This window comes from Anolis carolinensis, unplaced genomic scaffold (assembly GCF_035594765.1).
Source record: "Anolis carolinensis isolate JA03-04 unplaced genomic scaffold, rAnoCar3.1.pri scaffold_11, whole genome shotgun sequence".
NCBI lineage: Eukaryota > Metazoa > Chordata > Lepidosauria > Squamata > Dactyloidae > Anolis > Anolis carolinensis.
Window position 1 is genome coordinate 23,593,533 of NW_026943822.1, and position 26,942 is coordinate 23,620,474.

Below are 26,942 nucleotides of genomic sequence, written 5' to 3' on the forward strand. Positions count from 1 at the left end.
GTTGTTCCCATGAGAATAAATCATGATGTTGTTTCTAATGAGGAATTTCAGGTGCAGGGAGTGGAAAGGGAGGATAGCACTTTGCCGCCTGATAATGAGCTCAGTGGCCTTGACTCTGGGGATCTCGATCGGGCTACGAGACTGGAATTTAGAGGGTTTTGGAGAAGCCTTTGCATAGCAAATAAATGAGAGTTCATGCTTTTAAAACAGTCTGCTTGCAGAGAGTTCTCTGTCAATGCAACTCCATCGCTTGATCTAGAAGCAAGTCTGCTTTCCTGTACCAAGTTTTATTTCCTGTATTATCATGTGGATATATTCTGTTTGCTGGGACTTTTAGCTTCCATGAAAAGGACCTTGTTCTATGCTTTATGTTCCTACGGACTTATTGCTTACAGCCTTGGTTTTGTACCTATCTTTTGGAACTGAGCTTTTACCCTTTTATGAACTATCCTTTGCCTATTTTCTAAATAAACTACAAAAGACTACTTCCTGTGTGTGGCTTGGTGTCTTTAGCAAGGTGAAGCTAACCTGAGGTGCGACAGCAACCCCCTTCTCAACACATCTGGCTTACTTTCCATCCCATACAACTGAAGTCCTCCTTGGTTCTGCTTGCAGCTGTTCAGTCCATACAAAAAACAACAAAAGGTTTCAAAACTTATCTCAGCGTGCAATCTGACCTTCCTTTTCGAACTGGAATGGATCCAGTGTTCCCGACAAAGCCCCAAGGGCAACCGAGCCGGGGATGGCTTCCCAAAGTGACTTTCACGCAGCAGATCCAACATATTTGAAATATCTTCGCTCCTACCCGGCGGGGGACTCCGAAGACAGTATTTTCATTCTGATAAGTATTTTTGCAAGGTTTCCAAAAAGGCAAAGAATGCAAGAAACACGTCGTACTATTAGCCTTGGCTAAGCAGAGAGAACTCGTTAAAATCGAACTCTGAAGACTATCAGAATCTATCAAAAAAAGACCCAAAAAAGCCATGTCCCCAAGCTCAGGACATCCTTGTTCTGACTAGGAATGTTATCCTGCACTGATTTGGTTCTCAATGAGTATATTTAAGCATTTTCTTAGGGTGCATTGATGCTGCAGAATTAAGGCAGTTTGACACCACTATAGATGCCATGGCTCAATGCTTTGGCCTCAAAGGAGTTGCAGTTTGGTGGGACACCAGCAGTCTTTGGCAGAGGAGGCTCTTGTAGAACTACAACTCCTGGGATTCCATAGCATTCAGCCATGGCAGTTAAAATGGGGCCAAACTGCATTAATTCTACAGTGCAGATCAGCATTTCTCAACCCCTGGAAGGGTCACGAGGAGGGTGTCAGAGGGGTCACCAAAGACCATCAGAAAACACATATTTCTGATGGTCTTTGGTGAACTACATCTCCCCTAAATCACTGTCAATCCCTCCCAAATCCCTCCAGTATTTTCTGTTGCTCATGGGGGTTCTGTGTCGGAAGTATGGCCCAATTCTATTGTTGGTGGGGTTCAGGGAGCTCTTTGATTGTTGGTGAACTATAAATCCCAGCAACTACAACTCCCAAATGTCAAGGTCTATTTTCTCCAAACTCCACCAGTGTTCACATTAGGGCATATAGAGTATTAGTGCCAAGTTTGGTCCAGATCCATCATTGTTTTGAGTCCACAGTGCTCTCTGGATGTAGGTGAACTACAACTCCAAAACTCAAGGTCAATGCCCACCAAATACTTCCAATTCTTTCTGCTGGTCATGAGAGTTCTGTGTGCCAAGTTTGGTTCAATTCCATTGTTGGTGGAGTTCAGGATGCTCTTTGATTGTAGGTGAACTATAAATCCCAGCAACGACAACTCCCAAATGACAAAATCAACCCCTTCCAAACCCCGTATTGAAAAAGGATCCCCAGGATAATACCTCAAGGGCTTCCCATTAAACTGCCTGTAACAAGCCCTCAACCACGATCGACTCCTGCTTCCTGCAACCATTCCTGCCAAGGAAGAGGCCAAGATCTGCGCAACTGCTTCGCGGCATACATAGGATGTGTGCATGCACATGTGTACATTTATTATGAAAAGGAAATAAACCTGCATGTCATCAACTCTTCCTCTTTCCCCAAAGGGGAAACCCGCAGCCGGCAAAAGAATTTGATCCTCCAGCAGCCGGGAACTATCACGCTGGAATCCTCCCCAACTTTCCTTGAGCAAGCGATTTCCCCTGCTCTGGGGCGTCTCAACTTCTGGGGGAGGCAGAGACCCGAAACAAAATTGTTCTCCCCCATAATAATCCAAAATATTAAATTTCGGCTCTCCGCCCCGTGCAATAATGCAAGATATTGGATTTCTGCTCATCCTCTCCCCCACCAAAACAAATGAACGACAAGCATGTGTTTACAATAAGATTGCAGGGTTGTTGTATGTCTTTCGGGCTGTGTGGCCATGTTCCAGAAGCATTCTCTCCTGACGTTTCGCCCACATCTATGGCAGGCAACCTCTGAGGATGCCTGCCATAGATGTGGGCGAAACGTCAGGAGAGAATGCTTCTGGAACATGGCCACACAGCCCGAAAGACATACAACAACCCTGTGATCCCGGCCATGAAAGCCTTCGACAATACAATAAGATTGTCTTGAAAAGCAACCAAGAAGCACAGTCTCTGCTGCTCCAAAGACTAGGACACAAGCAGTGGATTCGCCATAAAGGAAATGAGATTCCACCTGAACATTGGGAAGAACTTCCTTATTGTAAGGGCTGTACGATAGTGACTCTCCTTCTTTGGAGGTCTTGAAAAAGAGTCTGGAAGGACATCTCTTGGGTTGTTTTGCTTGCAACCAAAAGCAAGGATATTGATTGGTCTTTTCCTTTGGAGAAATACCCAGGTCAAATGTCTTAGGCAATTCCAATTGCACCAAGGTGAACATCTAGTTGGACATCAAAGCCATATCTCAAGAACTTTTTTGGCAATTCTAATTGCACCAAGGTGAACATCTAGATGGACGTCAAAGCCATATCTCAAGGACTTTTTTGGCAATTCTAATTGCACCAAGGTGAACATCTGGTTGGACATCAAAGCCATATCTCAAGAACTTTTTTGGCAATTCTAATTGCACCAAGGTGAACATCTAGATGGACGTCAAAGCCATATCTCAAGGACTTTTTTGGCAATTCCAATTGCACCAAGGTGAACATCTGGTTGGACATCAAAGCCATATCTCAAGGACTTTTTTGGCCATTCCAATCGCGCCAAGGCAAATATCTAGTTGGACATCTAAGCCATATCTCAAGGACTTTTTTTGGCAATTCCAATCGCACCAAGGACAACAAAGCCATATCTCAAGGACTTTTTTGGATGGACATCTGGACTGCCTCCCATCCCCAAAGGCAATACATTAAAAGAATATTTAAGTTAAAGATGGCCAGTTCTACACATTTTGAGTGACTGAACATCTCAAGGAAATGCTTGATTTCACAACACACCTAAAGCACCGTGAGATGAGCAAATGGGGATTCTGAAATACGTGTTGCAAATTTAGATCAAGGTCCAGTTGAAATTACTCTTGGGGTAGTTTTGTCGGATCGTCCTATCTGACCTCAAGTTGAGCACACCAACATGAACACAACACATGCTTATACAATGAAGAAATCCATGAATTACATGCACGACATCTTCTCAACTTGTGTAGATAGAGATACCCCTCTTTGCAAAAAAATAACTCCAAAAGACATGTGTAAGATAAAACATTTTGGGGAGAACTGTTTCTATTCCAAATTTGGAAGGGGCAGAACTTTGTTTTGGGTTCATGTATTTAGTTCAGGAAGTTTGGATTAGCTTGGCTCACATTCAAATGCAAAACAACCTCCGTCCCTCCAAAAGCCAGATCTCGCCTTGCTGTGAATGCATTTTCCAGGACCGTTCCAACCCAGAAGACGCATGCGAGGAAACTAGGAAACCGTTCTGGTTTATGTTAGCATTTCTCCTTTTTACGATGTAAGCCAGCCACCTTTTTAACGAACCCAACCCTAAAGACATACCAAAAACAAAAAAAGCCTTTTCCTCAAGGATTTATGAGCAAAGGCCACAATTAACAATCCCACAGATGCCTTGTTCAGAGGTTCCTTCTTAATCCGTAGCAAGCGCATGAACTCCTGCAATTGGCAGAGAAAATGGGTTTATGCGTTTCTCACTCCTCATCTCAAGGATGCTGGAGCTTTACTGAAACAATATATTGAGATGACAATTTCTATTAACCCTTTTGGGATCCACCTGGGAACAAACAACATCCAGCCACAATGATCCATGCTTCCATCCTGTCCAAGTTAGATATAATCTTTGGGAAACAGACTTGAAGACTATTCTGAATGCTACCATAGTGGCACATCCATGCTCCAGAAAAGCTTTCTAGATGGAGAACAATGTATCCATTCGGCCCACCTCCCTTTTCCAAATGGAACCAGACGCCAAGCCAAGAAAATGCAAATAAATCAAACCACGACATGAGAATCCATCTACCAGAACACAAACCCTGCCCAGCGTAGGTATATTTTTAGAGGCTTCTGCAAGGGCGATCATTTTTTCCACAGAGTTAACAGACTATTTAATAGTTTTCTCTAAGGGAGACTGAAATATTGGGGAGGAGGGAGGCGAGGAGGTCAGGACAACGGCTCAGAGGATATTTTACTTTTAAAAACCCTGTTTTTAAGAAGACGGCAACTTAAGCCTATTTCCTTTCGATTCTCAACAGTTCCCTTTTACCAAATCTACTATGTTTTCTTTCCCTCCGCGGCATGCCCTTAATTGCTTCCATGCACTTCTGCTCTTCAAACAACGGCTCACGTGGACAAAGAACGGCACTCTGAGACAGATGGGACTACGGATACTATTAAGATTAGTTATGTGCAAAACCGAGGTTGAAATCGATTGCTTCAATAATTCAGGTGTGACTTCCCCAAGGATTCCCAGAGATTAATAGAGATTTGAACCATTTTTTCCAGAGTCATAGTCCAACACTCAAACCACTATGCTATGCCAGTTCAAGCTATAGTAAATCTCTCTGTAACCTGCAATATCATCTTCAGTCACTAGGTGGCAAATTGTTTTAAATAAGGCTGCAGTCAGGTCTTGCAAATTCATTTTTCCAAACCATTACACCAAATGCACCAGATCCCATATGATCTTGGACATTAAACAGGGTCGACCCTGGTTAGGAACTAGATGGTAAGCCACCAATGGATCCCACACTGTAGACTCTACTTCAGAGGAAAGAACTGGCAAACCATCTCTGAGCCTTCCTTGCCTAAGAAAACATTACAAAATCCATGCTGTTGCCATAAGTCAACAGGTTACTTGAAGGTACATGGATACACGAACCCCCTCATTGATTCAATTGGGATTAGCCAAAATGATCCCACCCATAAATGCAGCATTAATACACAGGATGGGAAAAGCACCTTGGAAATCCAGCATTACTGGAAGAAGAAGGCCATTTCTTTGTGTCTTTCATACACATTTCACTCTGCCTTTCTAGCATCGCTGAATCCTGAAAAAGACTCTCCGCTAGAGCTTGTGTTGTGCATGCAAATTAAAACCAAAGGGCTCCAGCCACTTAATTACCAATTTATTCCAATTTATTCCAATCTCTCCTTTTCAGAAGTCCGAGATTCTCCACAATACGCATTCAGGAGTCCCTCTGTTTAAAATGCATCCCCTGCTTATCGTAAGATCACATGTAAAGTGCAGGGCACTCAATGAGCCCTTTCAGAAACCAAGTCACGGTTTTCAGCTGAATATTTGCCCATCTGAACCATTAAGGTGCCTTGCTGGAAATGCGCTTGCAAGGGAGGCATTGCAAGACTAATACAGTTGCCTGTGAAATTACTTAAAACAAGTCAAGTCAGGGTGGCTGTAGTTCAGACTTCAAACATTTGGCCTAATCCGGTTTTGTATTCCAAGGACGCTACCCAACTCATTCTGCGAAGACAACAGATGATGCTTTGGAGAAAAGAGGCAAAAGAATTTAAAATAGGCCTTGCATGAAGAATAGGGTTGGACTGGATGGTCTTTCGGATCTCTTCTTTATCCTGAAGCTTGGCATTGCAATGGATTAATCCTCCAATTTCTTTATTCTAACCATTGTTCTGCAATAATTCTTATCAATAGTTGCCAGATGCGTCTGAGATCATATACAGTAGAGTCCTGCTTATCCGACTTTCGCACATCCGACACACCGTATTATCCGAAACCCCGGGTCGCCCTCCCTTGCTCACTCATTGGGAAAAGAAGTGGTTTGGCTGCTGCTAGGTGACTGTTGTGACTCAGCTGGAGTCTCAGAGTGACTCTGAAGGGGATTGTGGGATTCAGGTTCCTGATGTTCAAGATGATGGGATTCAGGTTCAAGATGACTCTGATGGGGATTATGGGATTCAGGTTCAGAGTGTCCCTGCTGTAAGAGATGAGGAGCAGGAAGGCATTCCCACAGCAGGGAATGGTGTTGTTGATACTGAAGATGATACCGAAGCTAGCCAGGTGAAAAGGGAGGATAGCTCCCGGTTAGATAATGTGCAGACAGAGGCTGCTGCTAATGAGCTATCTGGCCTTGATGGAACAGAATCTCTGGATCGAGCTGGCCGTTTGGAATTTCAGCGCAGGAGTGTTAAAATAGCAAACAAGAAAGAGAAAGAGGTCAGAGGCCAAAGAAATGCATTCATGCTGTGCAGAGACTATTAAAGGGTGTGCTGAGAGAGAAATCTTTGTCAAAAGCAATGTCTCGTTTTGGAGTATAGAAGCTAGCTCTTGCTTTCCTGGATTACCTTGCAGCTTTGTGTATTTTGTCAAGCATTCATGGAACCTTGTTTTATGGCTTATGTTTTCTTGGATTATTCTTTATAGCCTTGGTTTTGCAACAATCTTTGGGATCTTTACTTTTGCTTTTTAAGAACTATTTATTTCCTATTTCCTAATAAACTACAAAAGACTTCAATCTGTGTACAGTCTGGTGTGTTCAGCAAGGTGAAGCTAACCTGGGGTGCGACAGTGACATATGTATGAAAAGGACAGAAGAAGGAAGGAAGGAAGGAAGAAAAGGTGCATGAAAATGCATCCCTTGGCAATGCCAGGCATACAGACCAGTATAAAATTAAGAAAGGTGCCTCGAGTATCTCATTTTGGCACCCTTTGTAATCCCGTTTGGCCACTTTGCATAATCCCAGCAAAATGCATTTGTGCCATTTCCTGGCCATTTTTTCCATGTTTTTTTTTTTTTTTGATACAAGGAGAACCAAGGCTTTAGAAAAGGCCTGAAGAATGCGGGTTTAAGTAAACACTCTGCGAGCGGGAGACCGCAAGAAGAGCAAATATTGACAAGGAAATACAAAAAAAGAGGAATTAGAGGAGGAATCGTAACTCGTAGCCAAGGGAGGGAAAAGTTCACCCAGTGTTTGCATTGAAGCGCCAGCCTATACTTTGCCCCGTTGGCACCAGGATCTTCCTTGCAGGCAGGAACACATACCCGGCATGGTTTGCATTCTTCCCCCACCTTAACACACACACACACATACACAACAAGGCGGGTTTCCAATTCCTGATTTCACCCAACCAAAACAGCCCTTGGCTTTTCCCTTTCCCTTCTTGCTTTCATTAGTGGGGAGGTTTGATCTGGACCTCCAGATCTGCAGATTCAACCAACCGCAGATTCAAAAATACACAACACACACAAGCTGGAGAACTTGGGAAGAGAAGCGAGGCTGGAGGATGACAGAGGATTTGTGAAATGATACAACTGTCCTTACACCAGGCATGAACAAACCCTCCCTCCGGGTGTTTTGGACTTCAACTCCCACCATTCCTAACAGCCACAGGCCCTTTCCTGAGTGTATATATATGAGGGCTATCCTGAAAGTAGATTACGTTTTGGAATTAAAAATGAACAAAGCATAGGAGAAAACATTTACCATATGCAGTTGAAAGCCAGACCCAAATACCACTTCTCAACATAGTCGCCATTGAAATCCAGGCACTTCTCGTAGCGATAAAAGAGTTTGGAAAGTCCTTCCCCACCAAACTTTGCCGCTTGGCTTGCGTCCTCAACCAGGCGGGCGTCCCTTCCCACAGCTGCGCATGTGCATGCACTCAACTTTCCCCCACGCTCGTCCTGGATTGCTCTTCTAAAGTTTTGCAAGAAGCACACCTTTCCTGTCCCATAACCTTCCTTGCAAGCATTTGCAAAACAGAAGAGTGATATATATGCATCTGCCACAAACAAACAACTGCCGTCAATTGTGGCTTTGTGCAATAAAGTCCTCATTTTGTCTTTAATGCTATCACTACAGAGAGCGTGTCTTTTGCCTCCTCTCTCTTCTAACCATAACACAAGTAAAACGTAAGTTAAACAAGTGAGCTAGAGAAGAATAAATAAGGAAAGGAGTTTATCCGAGGGTAAGGTTTGTTGATCTCCCGTGGCAGCCCACCCGCAGTGTCGTCTGTCGTCAGTGAGATGTTTCTTGATTTTAAAAAATGAGAATGTGGGACACACACTGAAAAATTGCAACTGGAACTGATCCAAAATGCCAAAATGTGGTGTCCTTGGGTGAGCCTCGGAGGAAGGAAAACTCCCTCTGAACAAACATTGCAAGAAAAATGCTTAAACAAGTCGAGTGAATCTACATTGCCGGATTGATGAAGTTTGACACCACTTTGATCCTATATTCTCTTTTTAACTATCTGATTGTTGAATCTGTTAGAAGCCCCTTTGAGTTCCAAATTGGGGGATAAATGGGATATAAATATAACAAAAGCAGCAAAAACAGGAGAAGGTTAAACTGCCTCTGTGTCTGTCTCTGTCTCGGTTCTTTGTATATATGGGCATTGAATGTTTGCCCTATATAATGTGATCCGCCCTGAGTCCCCTTTGGGGTGAGAAAGAAGGGCAGAATATAAATACTGTAAGTAAATAAATAAATAAATAATATCAGGTATGTCGGGCAATGGTGAGCAAAGGAAATGCTCCTAAGTTGAACGTTGGTCTTTCCACGGGCATATTTTGTCCATCGCTAGGGCGAATCCGCTACAAATGCCAGAAATGCATGGAAAGGGGAATTTGGGGACTGAGCCAAGGTGAACACACATGGAATTATAGAAACCCCGTTGCCAGATGCCAGTAAATCAACTCTGGGAGAAAAGGGAGGAAATGATGCCAAACAATACAGCGTATGACTCTCGGTGCTGTTTTTCCTTCCCTTTATATATATACAAGTGCTTTGGAAGGTGGTGGCTATTAAAAAGTAATCTCCGCTGATCTTTTATTCAACAGAACTGAGCGCAAAACTAACTTTCTCCTTCTTCTTTGTGATACGAGTTTAATCGCCCTTGGATCCTCGCTCCCATTCTTTGGGAAGCCTTGGCACGCCGCAAGAAGGAAACCGCTGGAAGCGTCGGAGGCTCAGGAAACCCAATACCAGATTATTTCTAATATCTCTAATATTAGACGGGTCTGTGAAATCCCGAGTCTAGGTCGCTCTGCCCAATACGGGAGAACAACCGGAGCACATTAAACTTGCCGTAACCGGCTCCTTGCATACCTGCGCATCTTTTGAAATACAGTAGAGTAAACATAAACTGACATAAACTGGCAGCCAGAATGTCGGATAAGCAGAACTGTTGGATAATAGGGAAGGTGGCAGAAGAAGGAGCCTCTTCGCAAGTTGCTGGGGAAGAGGCTCCTCCTCCTCCTCAGAGGGCCACTTCACCTAGCAACAACCAAGCCAGTGACATAGCCAAGGGCCACTTCACCTAGCAACAGCCAATCCAATGACCTCACAGAAGGCCACTGTCACATATCAGCGGCCTTAGTGGTACAAACAGCCAGCTGCTATCTAAGCTAACCATTGTTTCCACAAATGCACTCCATCCCATTAAAAGTGAGGACTTATTTTGTATTTTCCCCTGCATTAAAATGTGGGCTGATCTTGAAGAAGAAATTCCAAATGAATCCAGAATTATATCTATTGGTTATAACTCATCTAAAATTTGAAACAAATGAGGAAAAGATACTAAACTACTTGGTCATAGGAGCCAGGATAGTTCTTGCAAAGATATAGAGACTAAAAGAGATACCTACAATTGACCAATGGATATCAAAATTATGGGAAATAAGAAACATGGACAGGCTGACATTCTTGATCCGAAAACACAAGGGGAATCCAATAAAAGAAACGGATTGGTCGATACTTGAAGAATATACAAGAAAAAAGACGAGAAAGGACCTCCGAAATCAACTAGATCAAAATCAGAAGACTCAAGATACAAAGTCATCAAGGAACACTGACAAAATCACCAAGCACAAACCAGAACGGCTACAACTTTTTATCACCTGCATGCATTATCACAAGATCCCTCTTTAATTTTCACAAACCATGTCATTTTATAGATCCTCTAAAATCCAAAACATTTCCTACACCCTTCCCCCCCCCCGTCTGCTTGCCTTCCCACCTACTATCTCCTTATCCCTTTTTCCCCCTCCTCCCCCATTCCCTTCTTGATTTTAAGTGTAACAACCATTCATCAATAAAAATATTTTTAAAATAAAATAAAATGTGGGGTGAGGCATCCAGGTTTCAGGGTGCTGACTGAATCCTGCCTTCCAGCCCGTATGAATTTTGAAAGCATTGAGCTTTTTGGCAACTTTGGCTCAAATATCCCAAATCACTCAACAGATTTTTTGGAAGCCAATTTTTTGCTTAGCTGGGGTATTGGGTGGCATCTTCTCTATCACGCCTGAAGCTCCTCCGTTATCAAAGATACCGACACAAACCTTTTTTATATATATAAAGAAGAAGGCTGTCTATGATTTCCAACTCCAATGATGTCACCAGCTTGAAAAAAAGCCCCTTTCCCTAAACCAGGCTCTGTTCTTTGAGGTCTGTTTTTACACTTGATATCTAAAGCGGAGGAGGCTCGAGCGCTGACAAAATCCCCTTTTGTGTGATCTTTCTCCAGACCTGTCACATTATTGTTTCAGCAGCAATTACGACACAGAAAGATCCTCGGAAATACTCTTTTCTTTCCTTGTGTATCTTTGGGTCCCTTCCGCCCCCGACCCATTGGGCAAAACCTACACGTTTCGGGCATGAGAAATAGCAAAAGCCGCCAAGATTTGGGTTACCTGTTGACCCTGGACGTAATCTGGAAAGGAAATTAGCTGATTCGCAAAACAACAAGAGGAGGCAAATGCACAACTTCAAGGCATCTTGGCTCATTTTACCTATTTTCTTATTTTTATTGCCTTAATGCTCTTAGCAGGACTGGCCTAGTTGGATAGCGTGCAAGTCTTTTAATATATGTATTTTAACTGATTTGTACCCTTTCTTCAAGAGATATTAGGGTAAGATACTATTATTACTATTTCTACTAGCTGTGCCCAGCCACGTGTTGCTGTGGCATATGGGAATCCTTTGTTGGCCATGTGGAATAGCAGTGAATAGCCTTGCAGTCTCAAAGCCTGGCTGTTTTCATCTTATGGGAATCCTTCTTTAGTGAGCTAGAATGCAACAGAATAGTGTTGCAGCTTCAATGCCTGGCTGTGTTATAACTAGGAGAATCCTTATTTGGCGAGCTAGAGTAGCACTTTCAATCAAAGAGCCGCTTTGAAGCCTGGCTACTTCCTTTGTAGGGAATCCTTATTTGGCCAGCTTGAATTGTATTGAATAGTCTTAAAAGCCTGGCTGCTTTCTATATACGGGCATGGTGTTTTCTTTTCGTTTTTGATAGTCACTCCTTGGAAAGTGATTAGTTTTGTGGCCAAATTTGATGTGATTTGGCCCAGTGGTTTTGTTGTTAACTCAGTCCTAATTATGCACATTACCTTTATATATATATCTATATATATAAATGAGTGATGGCATCACGGCGACCCACAAAACAACAAAACTACAGGCCCCCCAACCTCGACATTTGACAACACAACCCATCATCCACGCCACTAGGTCGATACAACAAAAAGAAAAGAAAAATAAAGTCCTAATTAGAGGGAAAGGAATAATTGTTTTTATCCAATTGCTGCCAGTTTAGAGGGCTAATCTCTGCCCACTTGGTCTCCTAGCAACCAACTCAGCCAAGGGACAGCCAGGGTTCAGTTAGGGGACAGGCAGATTTAGGCCTCACTTAGGCTTCTTCCACAGATTATCTAATTTGCACTGGATTATATGGCAAACGTTTACCCTTTACCTTAACTACCACCAATTCCTCAATACTTTATTTCCCATACCACCATACTTTGCCACAGCAATGCGTGGCCGGGCACAGCTAATATATATTCCCAATATTGGACATTGGAGGCCAGACTTTGCAAACTCAACCGTCCCATCAAGATAGCTTTGCTTAGATGAGCTCCTTTTTTGCATTTTCCTCGACCCGAACATAAATCCATCCAATGTCATCCCTTCCCTCCAGACAAAAAAAAGCAAGATGTGAACCGCCGAACATTGAAATAATTTTGCATTATGGTTTCAGGGGAATAAGCACAGCTGGCGTATGGAGAGAGAGAGAAAAAAAAACCCACGTGCACACACACAGCAATATCTCTAGATTAAAAAAATGGGAGAGAGCTCCACAGAGTCGCAAGGCATCGCATTCTTCTCCGCAAGCCCACAGATCAGTGAAAACATCTGCAGAAGAGAGGCGAAACCTAATGGTTATAGTTATTTTACCATATGTGTGCATTAACTTGGGGGAATTCTTCGTAAACAAGGAAACGATTAGCGCCAAGATGATTAACATGTGTTCAATCCCCATGGTGGAATCCAGGCAAAGTTTTTGATAAGGTCCTGCGCCTAATGGGAGGTACAAACCAGGGCGGAAAATATAACATTGCATTATATAGCATTGCTCTTGCTCTTAATGGGCTTTGTGGGACAAGAGAGGCATTGTTATAAAGCTGCATCTGATTGCCTGTGACGATGTCTATCAGGTGATCATTTATGGCAGGAGAAAGAAGTTATCAGCCTAACCAGTTCAAGTCATCCTTATCTCTTATCTCCAATCTATCTCCCATCTATCTTCCATCTACTAACTCCTATCTATCTATATCCTATCTGGTATAGGGCTGGGCTTTAGCACAGCTGGTAAATCGCCAGCAGTAATAAGATCTACCAACCGAAAGGTGACCAATTTGAAGCCCGGTTGGGGTGAGCACACGACTGTCAAGCCCTGCTCACTGTTGACCTAAGCAGTTCAAAAACAGCTTAGAGCTCTAAGTAGAGAAATTAGGTCCTGCAAATTTTACAACACCATAAAATGCTGGTGACCGAAAGGAAGGAGGAAGTCCTGGCTCTTCATCATAGAGAATGGAGCAACAGCACCCCCTGTGGCTGCATCCAAGCACAACCTCCAAGGCACCAAAGTTGGACTTCAAACACAACATGCCTCCTTTCTGTCTGTTCTGTTTGTCCAAATGGCATTGAATATTTGCCGTGCATGTGAACTGTGATCCGCTCTGAGTTCCCTTGGGGAGATAGGGTGGAATATAAATAAAGTGTTATTATTATTATTATTACTATCATCTCCTATCTCCTATCTTTCTCTTGTCTATCTCTTGTCTATCTCCTATTTGTTATCTCAGCTCTAGATTATTAAATAGGGTTTTCTTTGGGCGAGCAGATGGCAACTACTAGATGGCATATATTCTGTATCAGAAACTAGAGCTGATGTGGTCTATCCAATGCAGTTTTCTGAATCGGCACCCCGAATAACAAAACAAAATCTAAAATTGACCAAAAACTGATTCGTAATCTTTTCGGTACTAATGTTGGAGAATGGTCCCTGGTCAAAAAAAAAAAAGTTTGGGAACCACTGATCTATAGCCATAATTTACCCAGCATCCACACTCCTTGACTCAGTGCCATGGCCAAGTTGTTAACATGTGGGCTCTCTATCCCTCGGGGAGGACTTTTCCAACGCTCGATATTATTTAAGCCAGAGATTTGGCTTGAGATCCTCTGGGGACTGAACTCGTCCAATCTGACATGACAAATCTTTCCTTCTCGGCTTAGATTCCGAAGTACGAAGAAAGCCGATTCCAAGAACCTGACGGAGCAGGTTGTTAAGCCTCTAAAAACCAGTTTATTGTTTCTGTTTTAATCAAGAGATTGGATAGCGTTAAGCAGTGTGCCAATAGATCTTGGCAGCAGAAGAGAGGCTGCCTTAAATTGCTTCAAAGGAGCAGGTACGGACTCCCTCCGCTTTGTCCCGACACATCTTTTCACAGCAAGTTATTAATGGATTCTTCATTCACATGTTAATGCATTTCGGAGCAAGAGGGACCGGCTTGTTTTCTTCTCGTCAGGCCTAGATCTTATCTGGAAACTAGACCCATCCTTTATTTTACGTTTCCAACAACTGTTTATGCAACAGCTTCATGTACTCCAGTTTCACTTGCAGGAAACCTTTCCTGAGCATGCATTTTAAGATACCGATCAATATCTTTTTGTCCAATCAGTAGGCGGCAATTGTATGGTTCTGGGTGGGGGGATCCATATGATTCCTCCCATTTGATATAAATAAGATGGTGTTACGTTTACTCACAGCTGCTGAACGGTTGGAGTCGAGCGCTTCTATAAAAGAACGGATGGTAAACATTTGCTTAAAGACCAAAAATGAAGTCCTTTTAAGGCTAGTAAACGGGGTATACATTTTCGGCTGAATAAATAAATACCTCTCTGTGCACACATCTTCGAGAGCACAGAATAAATAAGGAGGGTTTCAAAGGGGGTCTGGTTTCCTTTCATGTCGATATTATGAAATAACGAACAGGGGTGCGGAAAGCACAGCGGCTCCTCTGTGTTGCAAAGTGAAGAAAGATGGATGGAGACGGAGTCTTCCGTCACCCTTTCCTTGCCATTTCCATTTTGGTGCCCAAAGGTTTGCCAGTCTGTTTCTCTTGCTGATTTTCCATGGTGTTTCTTCATTAAGAATGCCAGCCTATCCATATTTTTTATTTCCCACAGCTTCGATATCCATAAGTCAATCGTTGGCATCTGTGATAACCTCCAAATCTTGGCAAAGACAATTCTGGCTCCTATTACTAGGTAGTAGGCATGTCCGATCGATGGAAAAAATGTTTCAATTCTCGTTTCTAAAGTAGAGGGTGCCGGCGTTTCGATATGGAAAGTATTTCTGAATTTTTCACCCAAAAATTTCTGATATTTCCGAAAATTCGTAATGATTCTAAATGTTTCTAAAATGGCGGACGCACATGCGCAGTCCCCCCTCCCAAAAAAAGGAAACTGGGGGGACTTTTACAGGGCTCTCCTGCCCTCATTTCTTGAGCTATCCTCATCAAATTTGGTACAGTGGGAGATCACATTCAACAGTCTTTGCTCAACAAATTGCAGAACATTTCCTGTCTTTTATGATTTTTTTGGGGGGGAAATGTAACGAAACATAAAGACACATTTAGAGAATGGGCCAACGATGGTTCAAATTACATTGCTGGTTGCGCCCAGGGACAACGTCTCGGAACTCAATTCAAAAAGCGAGAACAATCCGAAATAATTCCGATATAAGAATCAAAACGATTTTTTGGACAACCCTACTAGGTAGTTGAGGATCTTTTCCTCATTTATGTCTAATTTCCCATTTGTGATGCCCAGTAGATATAGTTCTGGTCTCATTTGGAATTTCTTTTGACATTCTTTGTGGATTTCCCTCCAATATTTCTTATATTTGGTGCAGCGTCTCTCTTCTAGAGTAGAGAAACAGGTAAGAAGTCTCCTTAAAGCACGCGCCAGTGCCTTCATGTTCTTGGCACTTCCAGCATTTTGTTTACATATTTTTATTGAAGTGGCCAAGTTTCTTTGGGGTGATAAACCACCTATATAGCATTTTGTATTGATTTTCTTTTAGGAAGGTAGCTCTGAGTCCCCTTGGGGTGAGAAGGGCAGAATATAAATGGCGAAGTATGGTGGTATGGGAAATAAAGTATTAAGGAATTGGTGGTAGTTAAGGTTTTCCCCTGACATTAAGTCCATTATAAATGGGTTCTATAGCTATGTGGAAGGGCCTTGAGTCTACCCCATATAATCCAGTTAAAATCAGATAATCTGTATTTTATAGGCAGTGTGGAAGAGGCCTAAGTGAGGCCTAACTTTGCCTGTCCCCTGGGTTGAGTGGGTTGCTAGGAGACCAAGTGGGCAGAGCTTAGCCTTCTAACTGGCAGCAAATGTATAAAAACAATTATTCCTCTCCCTGTAATTAGGACTTTATTTTTCTTTTCTTTTTGTTGTATCAACCTAGAGGCGTGGGTGAGGGGTTGTGCTGTCAATTTTTGAGGTTGTGGGGTGTTTAGTTTTGTTGTTTTGTCGGTCACCAGGATTCCATCACTCTTTTATATATATAGATATAGTAAAAAGTATATACATATACAGTAGAGTCTCACTTATCCAACATTCGCTTATCCAACGTTCTGGATTATCCAACGCATTTTTGTAGTCGATGTTTTCAATACATCGTGATATTTTGGTGCTAAATTCGTAAATACAGTAATTACAACATAACATTATTGTGTATTGAATGACCTTTTCTGTCAAATTTGTTGTATAACATGATGTTTTAGTGCGTAATTTGTAAAATCATAACCTAATTTGATGTTTAATAGGCTTTTCCTTAATCCCTCCTTATTATCCAAGATATTCACTTATCCAAGCTTCTGCCGGCCCATTTAGCTTGGATGAGTGAGACTCTACTGTAGTAAAAAGTATATACATATATATGAAAAATAAGAAAAAGTAAAAAATAAAATAAAAATAAAAATAAAATAAATAAAAATAAAAATACGGTGACTTCCTTTAATCCTTAGTGGGTAGGGTTTTATTGTTGCTGTTTATTTATTTGTTTATTGCTTTGTTTTTATATTGTTGATGTCCGGGCTTGACCCCATGTAAGCCACCCCGAGTCCCTTCGGGGAGATGGGGCGGGGTATAAAAATAAAATTATTATTATTATTATTATTATTATTATTATTATTATTATTATTATTATTAGGGTCCACTTGCTTCTTTCCTCTAAAATTACTCATTGTCCTTCTGACCCTAATGTTTCTCCCATTATTAATAGTCAATTATTTCTTCATTCTTCTGAAGTAGTTTTCTATTAATTCCCAGTCCATTTGTTTTATGGGGTTTCCTGAGTTCTTTTTAAGAAAAAAAGTTAATTGGTCCGTATCTTTGACAGCGATGTCCCATTTTTACATCAACCAAGAACCAAACCCATCTGCCTCCCCAGCCTTTGGCTTTGTGGTCTCTCCCATGACCAACTGCTTCTCTCCACCCGGATTCTACTCAAACTTGGAGGACGTTCAATGCCATTGAGTCAGAAAGAATAATTAAATAATACTTAGTGCCCCGGTTAGAGGCACGAAGACAATGGCATCCTTCAAACTTGTTCAGCTACCCAACCAGTTTGGTTTGGTTCACCCTTTGACCCATCCTGCATCCCAACAGTAGTCCATGGAATGTGGGAGCAACAAAATTGGTTTATAGTTGAGTTAACTGGAAGCAATTATGGGAGACGCTTCGATACGTGGTTAATCCGCTGGAGCAAGGGCAGAAAAGTAATAAAACAAAACCAAAAATATCTCAAACAGGTGGAGGGGAGAGCGGGAGAAAGGGGGGAAAGGTCTCCTTGCCATGAGAACGAGAGAGAACGAGAGCCTTCCAGCAGCTGGTATGTAATAACTTACAGCTGGAGGAAAAACAAGCCCAGCTGGGTTACTTCTTGAGATAAGCGCCGAGATTGTCAAAACATCTGCCGGGCCACCAACTCAAATTAGTTTCTCCAAGGTAAATTGCAACTAATGAGGAGATAATTCTTGGTTTTGGCCCCGGCTTGAAGGAACTGGGACAGGGAAGCTTGGGCGCAAGTCAACGGACGCCGAAAAATGCGTCCCAAAACGGAACGGCGGGGAGGAGGCCAAGCGTCGGCGAGCCAAGACAACATCAGCGCTTTCAGAGATGCCTTTCCCGGACGGAGCCAGGAATTTACAGGCCCACGGGAAGCATCCATCACGGATTACCTTCCCGTGTCTTCTCGGCAGATGCAAAGACCTGCGGAATAGACCCATGTATAAATCTATTATACGTCCTCCTGTATAACTCAACCATGTATAAGGCAGATTTGGGGGCAAAAATTATGGCTTTAGATACGACCCACGGATAAGTTCGAGCGTCATTCCACTGAGAATAGGAAGGAAAGCAGCAAAGGTATCCCTGCCTATGGTAGATAAGCAAGTTGCAAATCATATCAGTATTAACAAAACAATTACCAGTAGTTGATACACCATATATATTCCTGTATCAATCGACTGCATGCATAAGTCAAAGTCAGATTTTGAGGGCAAAATTATGGATTTAGATATATGTAAAAAGGTAAAGGTTTCACCTGACGTTAAGTCCAGTTGTGACCGACTCTGGGGGTTGTTCATTTCCATTTCTAAGCCGAAGAGCCGGCGTTGTCCGTAGACACCTCCAAGGTCATGTGGCCAGCATGACTGCATGGAGCGCCGTTACCTTCCCGCCACAGCGGTACCTATTGATCTACTCACATTGGCATGTTTTCGAACTGCTAGGTTGGCAGGAGCTGGAGCTAACAGCGGGTGCTCAAGCCACTCCCGGGATTTGAACCTGGGACCTTTCGGTCTGCAAGTTCAGCAGCTCAGCGCTTTAACACACTGCGCCACCGGGGCTCCTTAGATATATGACCCAGGGATAAATTGGGGGTTATTCCTTGGAGAGGGGAAAGCAGCACCCAAGCTATCCCAGTCTATGGCAAGCCATGGCAACACTGAACAGAGAATTAAAAAACAACCCGTTTATACTCCTGTATATACTCCTGTATAGGTCGACCTCATGTATAAGTCAAGGGCACATTATGGGGCCAGAATTACGGATCTTGAAATTATCTGTTACAAGTTGAGGAGAAGGGGAAGGACTTGGGTATTCAAAGGGGTCAGTGCTTCTTTTAAGTTCTCCTGAGATGGACGGAACTCTTGCCTTTCACTACTCTACTCAAAGAAGAGGACGGATCCTTTTTTAAACAGCAAAGGTAAAGTATTCACATTGAACCACGACTCGGGTTTTCTGAAAATATTTTAGACTTATACATGAACATAAATATAGGGTACATGCGCAGGGGCGGTCCAACCGCAAGGCAAACTAGGCACTTGCCTATGGCGCCATCGTCCTGGGGGCGCAATTGAGACCCCCGGGAAGATGGCACCACCTCCCTCCTCCTGTTCGCCTACACTGGAAAATTACCTAGGGCCAGCCCTGTACATACGCAACACGGTCAATGTGCTGAGCCAACTGAAAACATGTCGATGGCTTTCCCAAACTGAAGGTGAAGTGTCCAGGGACTCCGCTCATATCACTCGTTCCAATCCAGGCAAAGTTTTCAAAGATTTCTCAGGAAAGACATTGCTCTTATCTGCTTCTCATCTCTCATTCCTTCACCCTCCCTGTCCTGCAGTGATACTAGTTCCACCCTTTGCTTTGCTGAGTTTTTGAGCAGATGTTTACATTTGGAATCATCAGGGGGGCAAACTGGAACTTGCTTTCGGGTCAAATATTTTTCTCCTGCACGTGTATAGGTCAAATCATTGGCGATATTGAAATAGCCATCACTTGGAGGGAGGAAAAAGATAAATATCTTAAATTCACTCTTTTTAAAAATTAAAATGGGGAAAAAAGACATTTTCTACTAACCAAACTTGAACTAAAAATTAGTAATGAAGGAGGAAAGAATGCAATTCTGGGAAGCACACTACGCGGATTCTTCTCTGTGTTATGTTAGTATGCAAGGGACACGTATTCAAATTGACAGCCCGGGGAATAAGCTTTTGCCTTGGGTCCCTTCTAAACTTTCTCCTGAGCTAGGTCTTTTCCACCTATAACTGAAACAACCTAATTTACGAGCAGATTTAAAAGAGAAAGAACTGCACTTTAGCACAAGAGTTTGCTATTTGTTACTTGGCTCAGCTTTCTTCCATGATGAACCCCGAGAGACCCACTTCATTCGTGCACCTCACTGCCAAAAAGAAAAAGCCTTCTATTCGCCTCCCATAGAAGAAAGAACCCCACACATTTTCCCAGAGGTTCCTTTGGGGGTTGAACTCATGTATAAATTGGTTAAAAATGGCAAAACATTGACCCAACAAATCTGGGTCAACTAATACGAGTGAATGCGAGAATAGCTCCCACTCTGTTACCTTCTTTTCACCAAACTGGAGAAATAACAGCAGACTTCCCTCCCTCCTTCCTCACTTTTTTCCACCAAAGTGACATCCATTGGTAAAATGGAGGGCTCTGCGAAGCCTCTGCCATTTTGGGAGCTTGGGGTGGCATGACGCAACTATAAAAAGCCTCTTTACTGCCCCTATTAAAAATGGCCGCCATAAATCTCTCCGCAGAGAGGCTTATGCAATAGATATTTATTTTTAAAAACTGGCTGCTACTATTCTGTTCCGCTCACCTTCTTTCTTCACTTCGTGACCAGTAGAGTTGTGCGCGGAACCAGTTTTCCTTCATTGCATTCGTTCTTTTGTTACTTTCATTCCCTTGGGAGCATGTAACGGGAAGCCCCCTCACTGCACAAAAATCAGCTCAATACGAAAACAAGCGGGAGCTGTTCCCAGCTTCTCGCCTGATTTTCATGAGCAGCCTCCTTGCCTTGGGGAGTGAATGTGTGGCATGCAGCCTGCCTGCAGCCGAGCGCCTCCTCTAGAGTAAGAAACAACTTGACTTCTTGCCTTGGAGAGTGCATGTGTGGCGTGTAGTGAGTGCCTCTCTTCTAGAGTAGAGAAACAGGCAAGAAGCCTCCTTAAAGCACGTGCCAGTGCCTGCAGCTGAGCGCCTCTCCTCTAGAGCAGAGAAACAGGTAAGAAGCCTCCTTAAAGCAGGAGCCAGTGCCTACAGCTGAGCGCCTCTCCTCTAGAGTAGAGAAACAGGCAAGAAGTCTCTTTAAAGCAAGCACCAGTGCCTACAGCTGGGCGCCTCTCCTCTAGAATAGAGAAACAGGTAAGAAGCCTCCTTAAAGCAAGCACCAGTGCCTGCAGCTGAGCGCCTCTCCTCTAGAGTAGAGAAACAGGTAAGAATCCTCCTTAAAGCACGCGCCAGTGCCTACAGCTGAGTGCCTCTCCCCTAGAATAAACAGGTAACAATTCTCCTTAAAGCAAGCACCAGTGCCTGCAGCTGAGCGCCTCTCCTCTAAAGTAGAGAAACAGGTAAGAAGCCTCCTTAAAGCACGCGCCAGTGCCTACAGCTGAGTGCCTCTCCCCTAAACAGGTAAGAATCCTCCTTAAAGCAAGCACCAGTGCCTGCAGCTGAGCACCTCTCCTCTAGAGTAGAAAAACAGGAAAGAAGCCTCCTTAAAGCACGCGCCACTGCCTACAGCTGAGCGCCTCTCCTCTAGAGTAAAACAGCTTAAATGCCTATAAAGGGAAGGGGAGCCTGGAAAGTCCTCCCCTCATAATGGGCTGATAGAAAATGGATCTTTCGGCACCCCAGAGTGTAAACAGATATCTGCCCTCCCAATTTCGGGAGGCTCCCAAAAAATGGATCGGGACCCCCACAGAAAGCCAGGACACAGAACAGGTCAAGGTTTACCCTGAAAGCACAAGCCTAATGGCTAGTAGCAAACAACTCTAAAATTTGCAGCTGCCTTGAGGTTTTAAGTTTTGGATAATTTATGAGGAGTTAATAAATAGTTCATTGTTCAGTGTCCAAGTGCCCCAAACTATGGCCACATATTTTATAGCCTCCAACATTTTGCAGATGAAAAACCAGGACACATGCAGCCAAGTAACATCCTAGTGCAGTAAAGATGTCCAAAAGCATTCGTGAGAAAAAAGCAACAGCCGTTTGCTTTTGCCTAAGCCGACTGGGAAAGGCAAAATTTTACCCTCTCCTCTACACTTTTGAATGACTTTTGCAGCAAATGAAATAAGCTGCAGGCAAAGGAGAAAAGGGGGAGGCCGGGAGAAAGAAATGGAGACATTTTAAAAGCAGCTGAAAATCTAGACACGAGAAGAATCAACTCAAAACATAACTTGTTCTGCGATCAGCTCCCCTCCACGTGGCATAGATTTCCAGCTCCAACATTACAAACCCATCGTTTTTCAAAGGCCCAACGTCCCTCTCCATCTTTCACCCACATTAAGGCTCCCCTGTTCCAATATAAACTCCCATTCTCCATTATGGATTCTAAATTGATTGGGTTCATGTTTCCTTAAATAGGGACAAACGTTTGTGTTGGAGCAACGGCAGGTAAAACATGGTTTATATCTGCAGCTGTACCCGGGCAAACAAGGGAGGAATAAAACAGCACACTGTAATGTAGGCACATGCGCTGGTATTTTTTTTTTAAAGAAGGTGGTAAAATTATTCCTAACTCCATCATTAAGGGCTGGCCGTAAATCACGGGCGAGGTGCCCTTCCAAGGGTTTCCAAGGCAAACATGAGGTGTAAAATCCAAGCCTTCCTACAAAGGACGGTGTTGTTCGGGAGAGCGGGAGAGAAATGGTAGCCGTTCCATGCCGAAGCCCATGAGCTTTCTCCGCTGGCACCGCCACGTGTGAGTCATTGCTGGTGAATTGTGGGAAGGAGGAGGTCTGCAAAGGAGCACGCACGCACGTATGCACGGTCCTTGCTCACAGGAGTAGCAGCGGCAAGAACAAGGCTCAGTATGGAACCAATTAGCCTCGCCGTCTAATTACCGCATGGCCGAGACGAGGGGTCCCTGGGGCCGTCTTGGTGTGTTCAAGGCACTGTTCTTGCTTAGAAGAGCCCTTTCACTCAAGCTCTTCTCTCTCCAATTCTGCTCTTTTGTAACCCACACCGTGCGCATAGTTCTTCATGATTTATCCCATGTCATATCCCACCCAATGGAGAGCCATTGTGGAACATGCATGATTCTAGCTTGCTTTGTTGTGAAGTGCCTTCAAGTAGACTTCAATTTTGGGGGACCCCATGAATGAGAGACCTCATTCAATCAGGTCTCTTTTCCATCCGTCTGGAATGTGGCCTTCCTCTTTTCCGACTGTGTTCTACCTCATTCTTTTTTCTAGTGAGTCTTCTCATGATACGGCCAAAGTACGACAGTCTGCGTTGGGTCATCTTGGCTTCTAGAGAGAGTTCAGTCTTGGTTTGCTCTAGGACCCATCAATTTGTCTTTTCAGCCAAGAAAACCTTATAACAGTGGTTCTCATCTTGTTGGTCCCCAGATGTTTTGGCCTTCAACTCCCTGCTAAATTGGCTGGGATTTCTGGGAGTTGTAGGCCAAAACACCTGGGGACCCACAGGTTGAGAACCACTGCCTTATGAGATTGTCCTTATTCTCTTTTCTCACGAGATACGTTCTCATGATATGGCCAAAGAACAACAGCTTCACTTGAGTCCTCTTGGCTTCCGGGGAAGAGTTCAGACTTGATGCGCTCTAGGACCCACTGATTTGTCTTTTTAGCCAAGACAACCCCATGAGATGATCACCATAAATGGAGTCAACTTGAAAGCACATGGTGAAGACAGCAAATCCCATCTAATTCTGACAACTACGTTAGGAGAAGAAAAACCAAGAAAATGAATCCGGAGCTGTTGTGACTCAGCTGGAACCTCAGATTGACTCTGATGAGGATGATGGGATTCAGGTTCAAAATCAGGTTCAAAATGTCCCTGTTGTAGAAGATGAGGAACAGAGAGTACAAGTTCATTTTCCCACAGCAAGGAATGATGTTGTTGATACTGAAACTAGCCAGGTGCAAATGGACTTGGAAAAGGAGGACAGTTCTCAGTCTGATAATGAGGCTCAGCAAACTAACGAGCAGGCTGACCTTGACGAGACAGTTTCCTTAGATCGAGCTGACTGTTTGGAATTCAGGGTTCAGAGGAGTGTGAGAATCGCAAACAAGAGGGAGGTTAGAGGCCAGAGAAATGCTTTCATGCTTTGCAAAGGGTATTAAAGCAATGTGTTTGGAGACAAACCTTTGTCAAAGCCACTTTCATTCAACCAAGAAGCAAGCTCTCATTTTCCTGGATTACCTTACAGCTTTGGTGTTCATGTTCTTGGGACTTTGTCATGCTCTAATGGGACCTTGTTTATTCCTCGTGATTTCTGGATTTATTCTCTATGGCTTTATTTTGTAACCATTTTTTGGAACTTTACTTTTGCTTTTGAATAACTTTTGTATTTTTTATTTTCTAATAAACTAAAACGACTTCAACCTGTGTGCAGTTTGGTGTATATAGCAAAGTGAAGCTAACCTGAGGTGCGACAGGAGCAGATCTTTGGTGTGGTCCACGAGTTCAGCTTCCCAACAGGATTGTTAATGTTTTGTTTGACTATCAGGATGGTCCATATCCTGTTGGTGTCTTACATGTGCAAATATCTTCTTACAGAAGACGTCAACATGTTTGTCCAATGTGGAATATCTGCCTCCAGCAAAAGGCCATAGATGCATAATTGGACTTGCATGTACTTATAGGACCTTATAGGATGACAATGGATGCTCAAGCACTTTTGGATGTGCATTCAGTTGCATAATACCTTCTTTCACAGCCAAACATTTTACTTCTTTCCTTATATGAATACAGTATATTAACTGGGTTCCTGGGGAAAAATATCTTTTCAGCTACGACCCACAGTGTCCCAAACCAGCATCCCAAATCTGGCTCTGACACATAAGCACACTAAAGACTTTGTGCAAAGCTATGGTTGATCTGTTCTCCCTCTGCTTCTTGCAAGTAATGAAGAAACATCCCTCCTGCTGTTGCCGTAAAGCTGGGAGGGAAAAAAAATGACTTCCGTCCTCAAATTGATGGCTAGTTGATTTGTAATCCCTGTCAGCGGGTGCCAGGCATTCACCTGCAAAAGTTTTTTTAAGACATCCTCCGAGGAAATCGAGAGCAATAAACCACCACCGCTGCTGCAGAAATGTACAAGGACACCCTGCCAGCACTTTGGAAAAAGAAAATAATCAATGACAATAATGTATCTTTTAATTAAATCTCTCCCGGACAAACCACACAGCTGTGAGTTTTTCAAAGCAGTCTCCAATGAAGAGATTCGTGATTCCAAGTCTCCAAATGACTTCCAATGAAATCCACAATGGGATTCAGTCAGAACTTGGAAGATTGCTATTGCGAAGAAGGAGGCTCAATATATTACAAAAACAAATGAATTAATTTTAGCAAATATAATAGTATTATCTTGTATATTAGCAGAAAAACTGAAATGCACGGATATAGGAACAGTGAAGCTATTGTGAAGAAGGAGGGTCAATAAATTACAAAAACAAATGAATTAATTTTAGCAAATATAATAGTATTATCTTGTATATTAGCAGAAAAACTGAAATGCATGGATATAGGAACAGTGAGATTTAGGCTCTCTCCAGCACACCATTTTATATAACGGATTCCGTTTTAATAATCCATAATTCATAACGGGACTTGAGCATTCAGCAATTATAGTATCCAAAGTCCTAGAAGCAAATCACTGTATTCTAAAATATTCACAAGGATTTTTTTTCAGTGTCAAGACAATCTGACGAAAAGAATCCCGAACCAACGAAAAATTGTAGTCCAGGACTTATTCTGCGCAGAAAAATATACACAGAGAAGCAACTAGTATTTTCTCCATGTATTAGGATTATTTCCTGGAATTGGATAGATTGAGTTATACAGCAATCACTGAATTGACCGAATGGAGACTCTCTGAAAGGATGCCAGTCAACATATTCCAGAAAAACGTTAGGAAATCATTGCTACCGTAGAAGAAAAACACTTACCTTCCGCAAACGGTTCCCATTCGTAGAAGCGACCCATGAAAGGTTTGTTGTTGTACGAGGTGCACTGGATCTCCCGGATGTTTCTGTTCTCCAGACACGGCTGTTAAAGAAACAACAGGAATATTAAACCAGGAACAATAATACGGATGGCGTATTTCAGTTGAGAAACGTCAATGAGGGATGGGCAAACTTGGGCCCTCCGGGTGTTTTGGACTTCAACTCCCACAATTCCTAACAGCCTACCGGCTGTTAGGAATTGTGGGAGCTGAAGTCCAAAACACCCGGAGGGCCCAAGTTTGCCCATGCCTGTTGCTATGAGCCAATCGTCCATATATGGAAGGATGTCATTGAAGTCCAAAACACCCGGAAGGTCCAAGTTAGCCCATGCCTGAGCTCGACTCTTCTCAAACGATCCATGAGTTTTTCCATCTCCTCTCCTCCTCTTTAGCATTTGTGTTTTCTTTCTCCAAAAACAAAATCCTGATCTAATTAGCGTTAAGCCAACGAACCACATCTGACCCGGGGGAAATCCAGTAGTGCTGGAATAAATCGAGGGGAAAAATTGTTGCCAGACACTGGACGGCCGAGCAAGATGGACCGTTCCAGAGCTTTCGCCAAGGCTCTAATTGCTTTTCGGGATGGGTTTTGGACACAGCGTGACCAATGCAGGGACAGGAAAATCTCTCCTCTTCGATTTCTTGAACTTCTCCATCCCGCCTGCATTGTCTTCTTCTCCTTCCGTCTGCTATATTTCATATTTATCACCCCTTTCCAGACATGTTTCTTCTCCTTGGTCTGAATTATTTGCATGGTTTGTCTCCTTTCCCCATCAACTAAAATGCATCCCTGTATATTTTGGTTCAATTTTGGTTAATATTGTATGTTTTTTGTATGCCTTTTGCTGATTTTAACGATTGTTTTATTGCTATTGATGTTTTACTGGTATAATTGTTTTATAGTCGTGCTATTGATATTGATTGTCTTATCGGGCTAGGCCCCATGTAAGCTGCCCCGAGTCCCTTCGGGGAGATGGGGCAGGGTATAAAAATAAAGTTATTATTATTATTATTATTATTATTATTATTATTATTATTATTATGTCGTCTCTTTGCACACCTTTCCCACATGAACATTTGATTTCTCA

At 43.0% G+C, this 26,942-nt stretch overlaps 1 protein-coding gene across 4 annotated transcripts in view; it reads right to left on the reverse strand.

Annotated features, from left to right (window-relative positions):
- thsd4 (thrombospondin type 1 domain containing 4) overlaps positions 1–26,942 on the reverse strand; it is a 217,034-nt gene that overhangs the window by 143,800 nt on the left and 46,292 nt on the right. For all 4 annotated transcript variants that reach the window (XM_062963309.1, XM_062963311.1, XM_062963310.1 and 1 more), the window contains one exon: positions 25,799–25,898. In XM_062963309.1, coding sequence (XP_062819379.1) covers positions 25,799–25,898 — 100 coding nt within the window. The remainder of the gene's footprint in view (positions 1–25,798; positions 25,899–26,942) is intronic.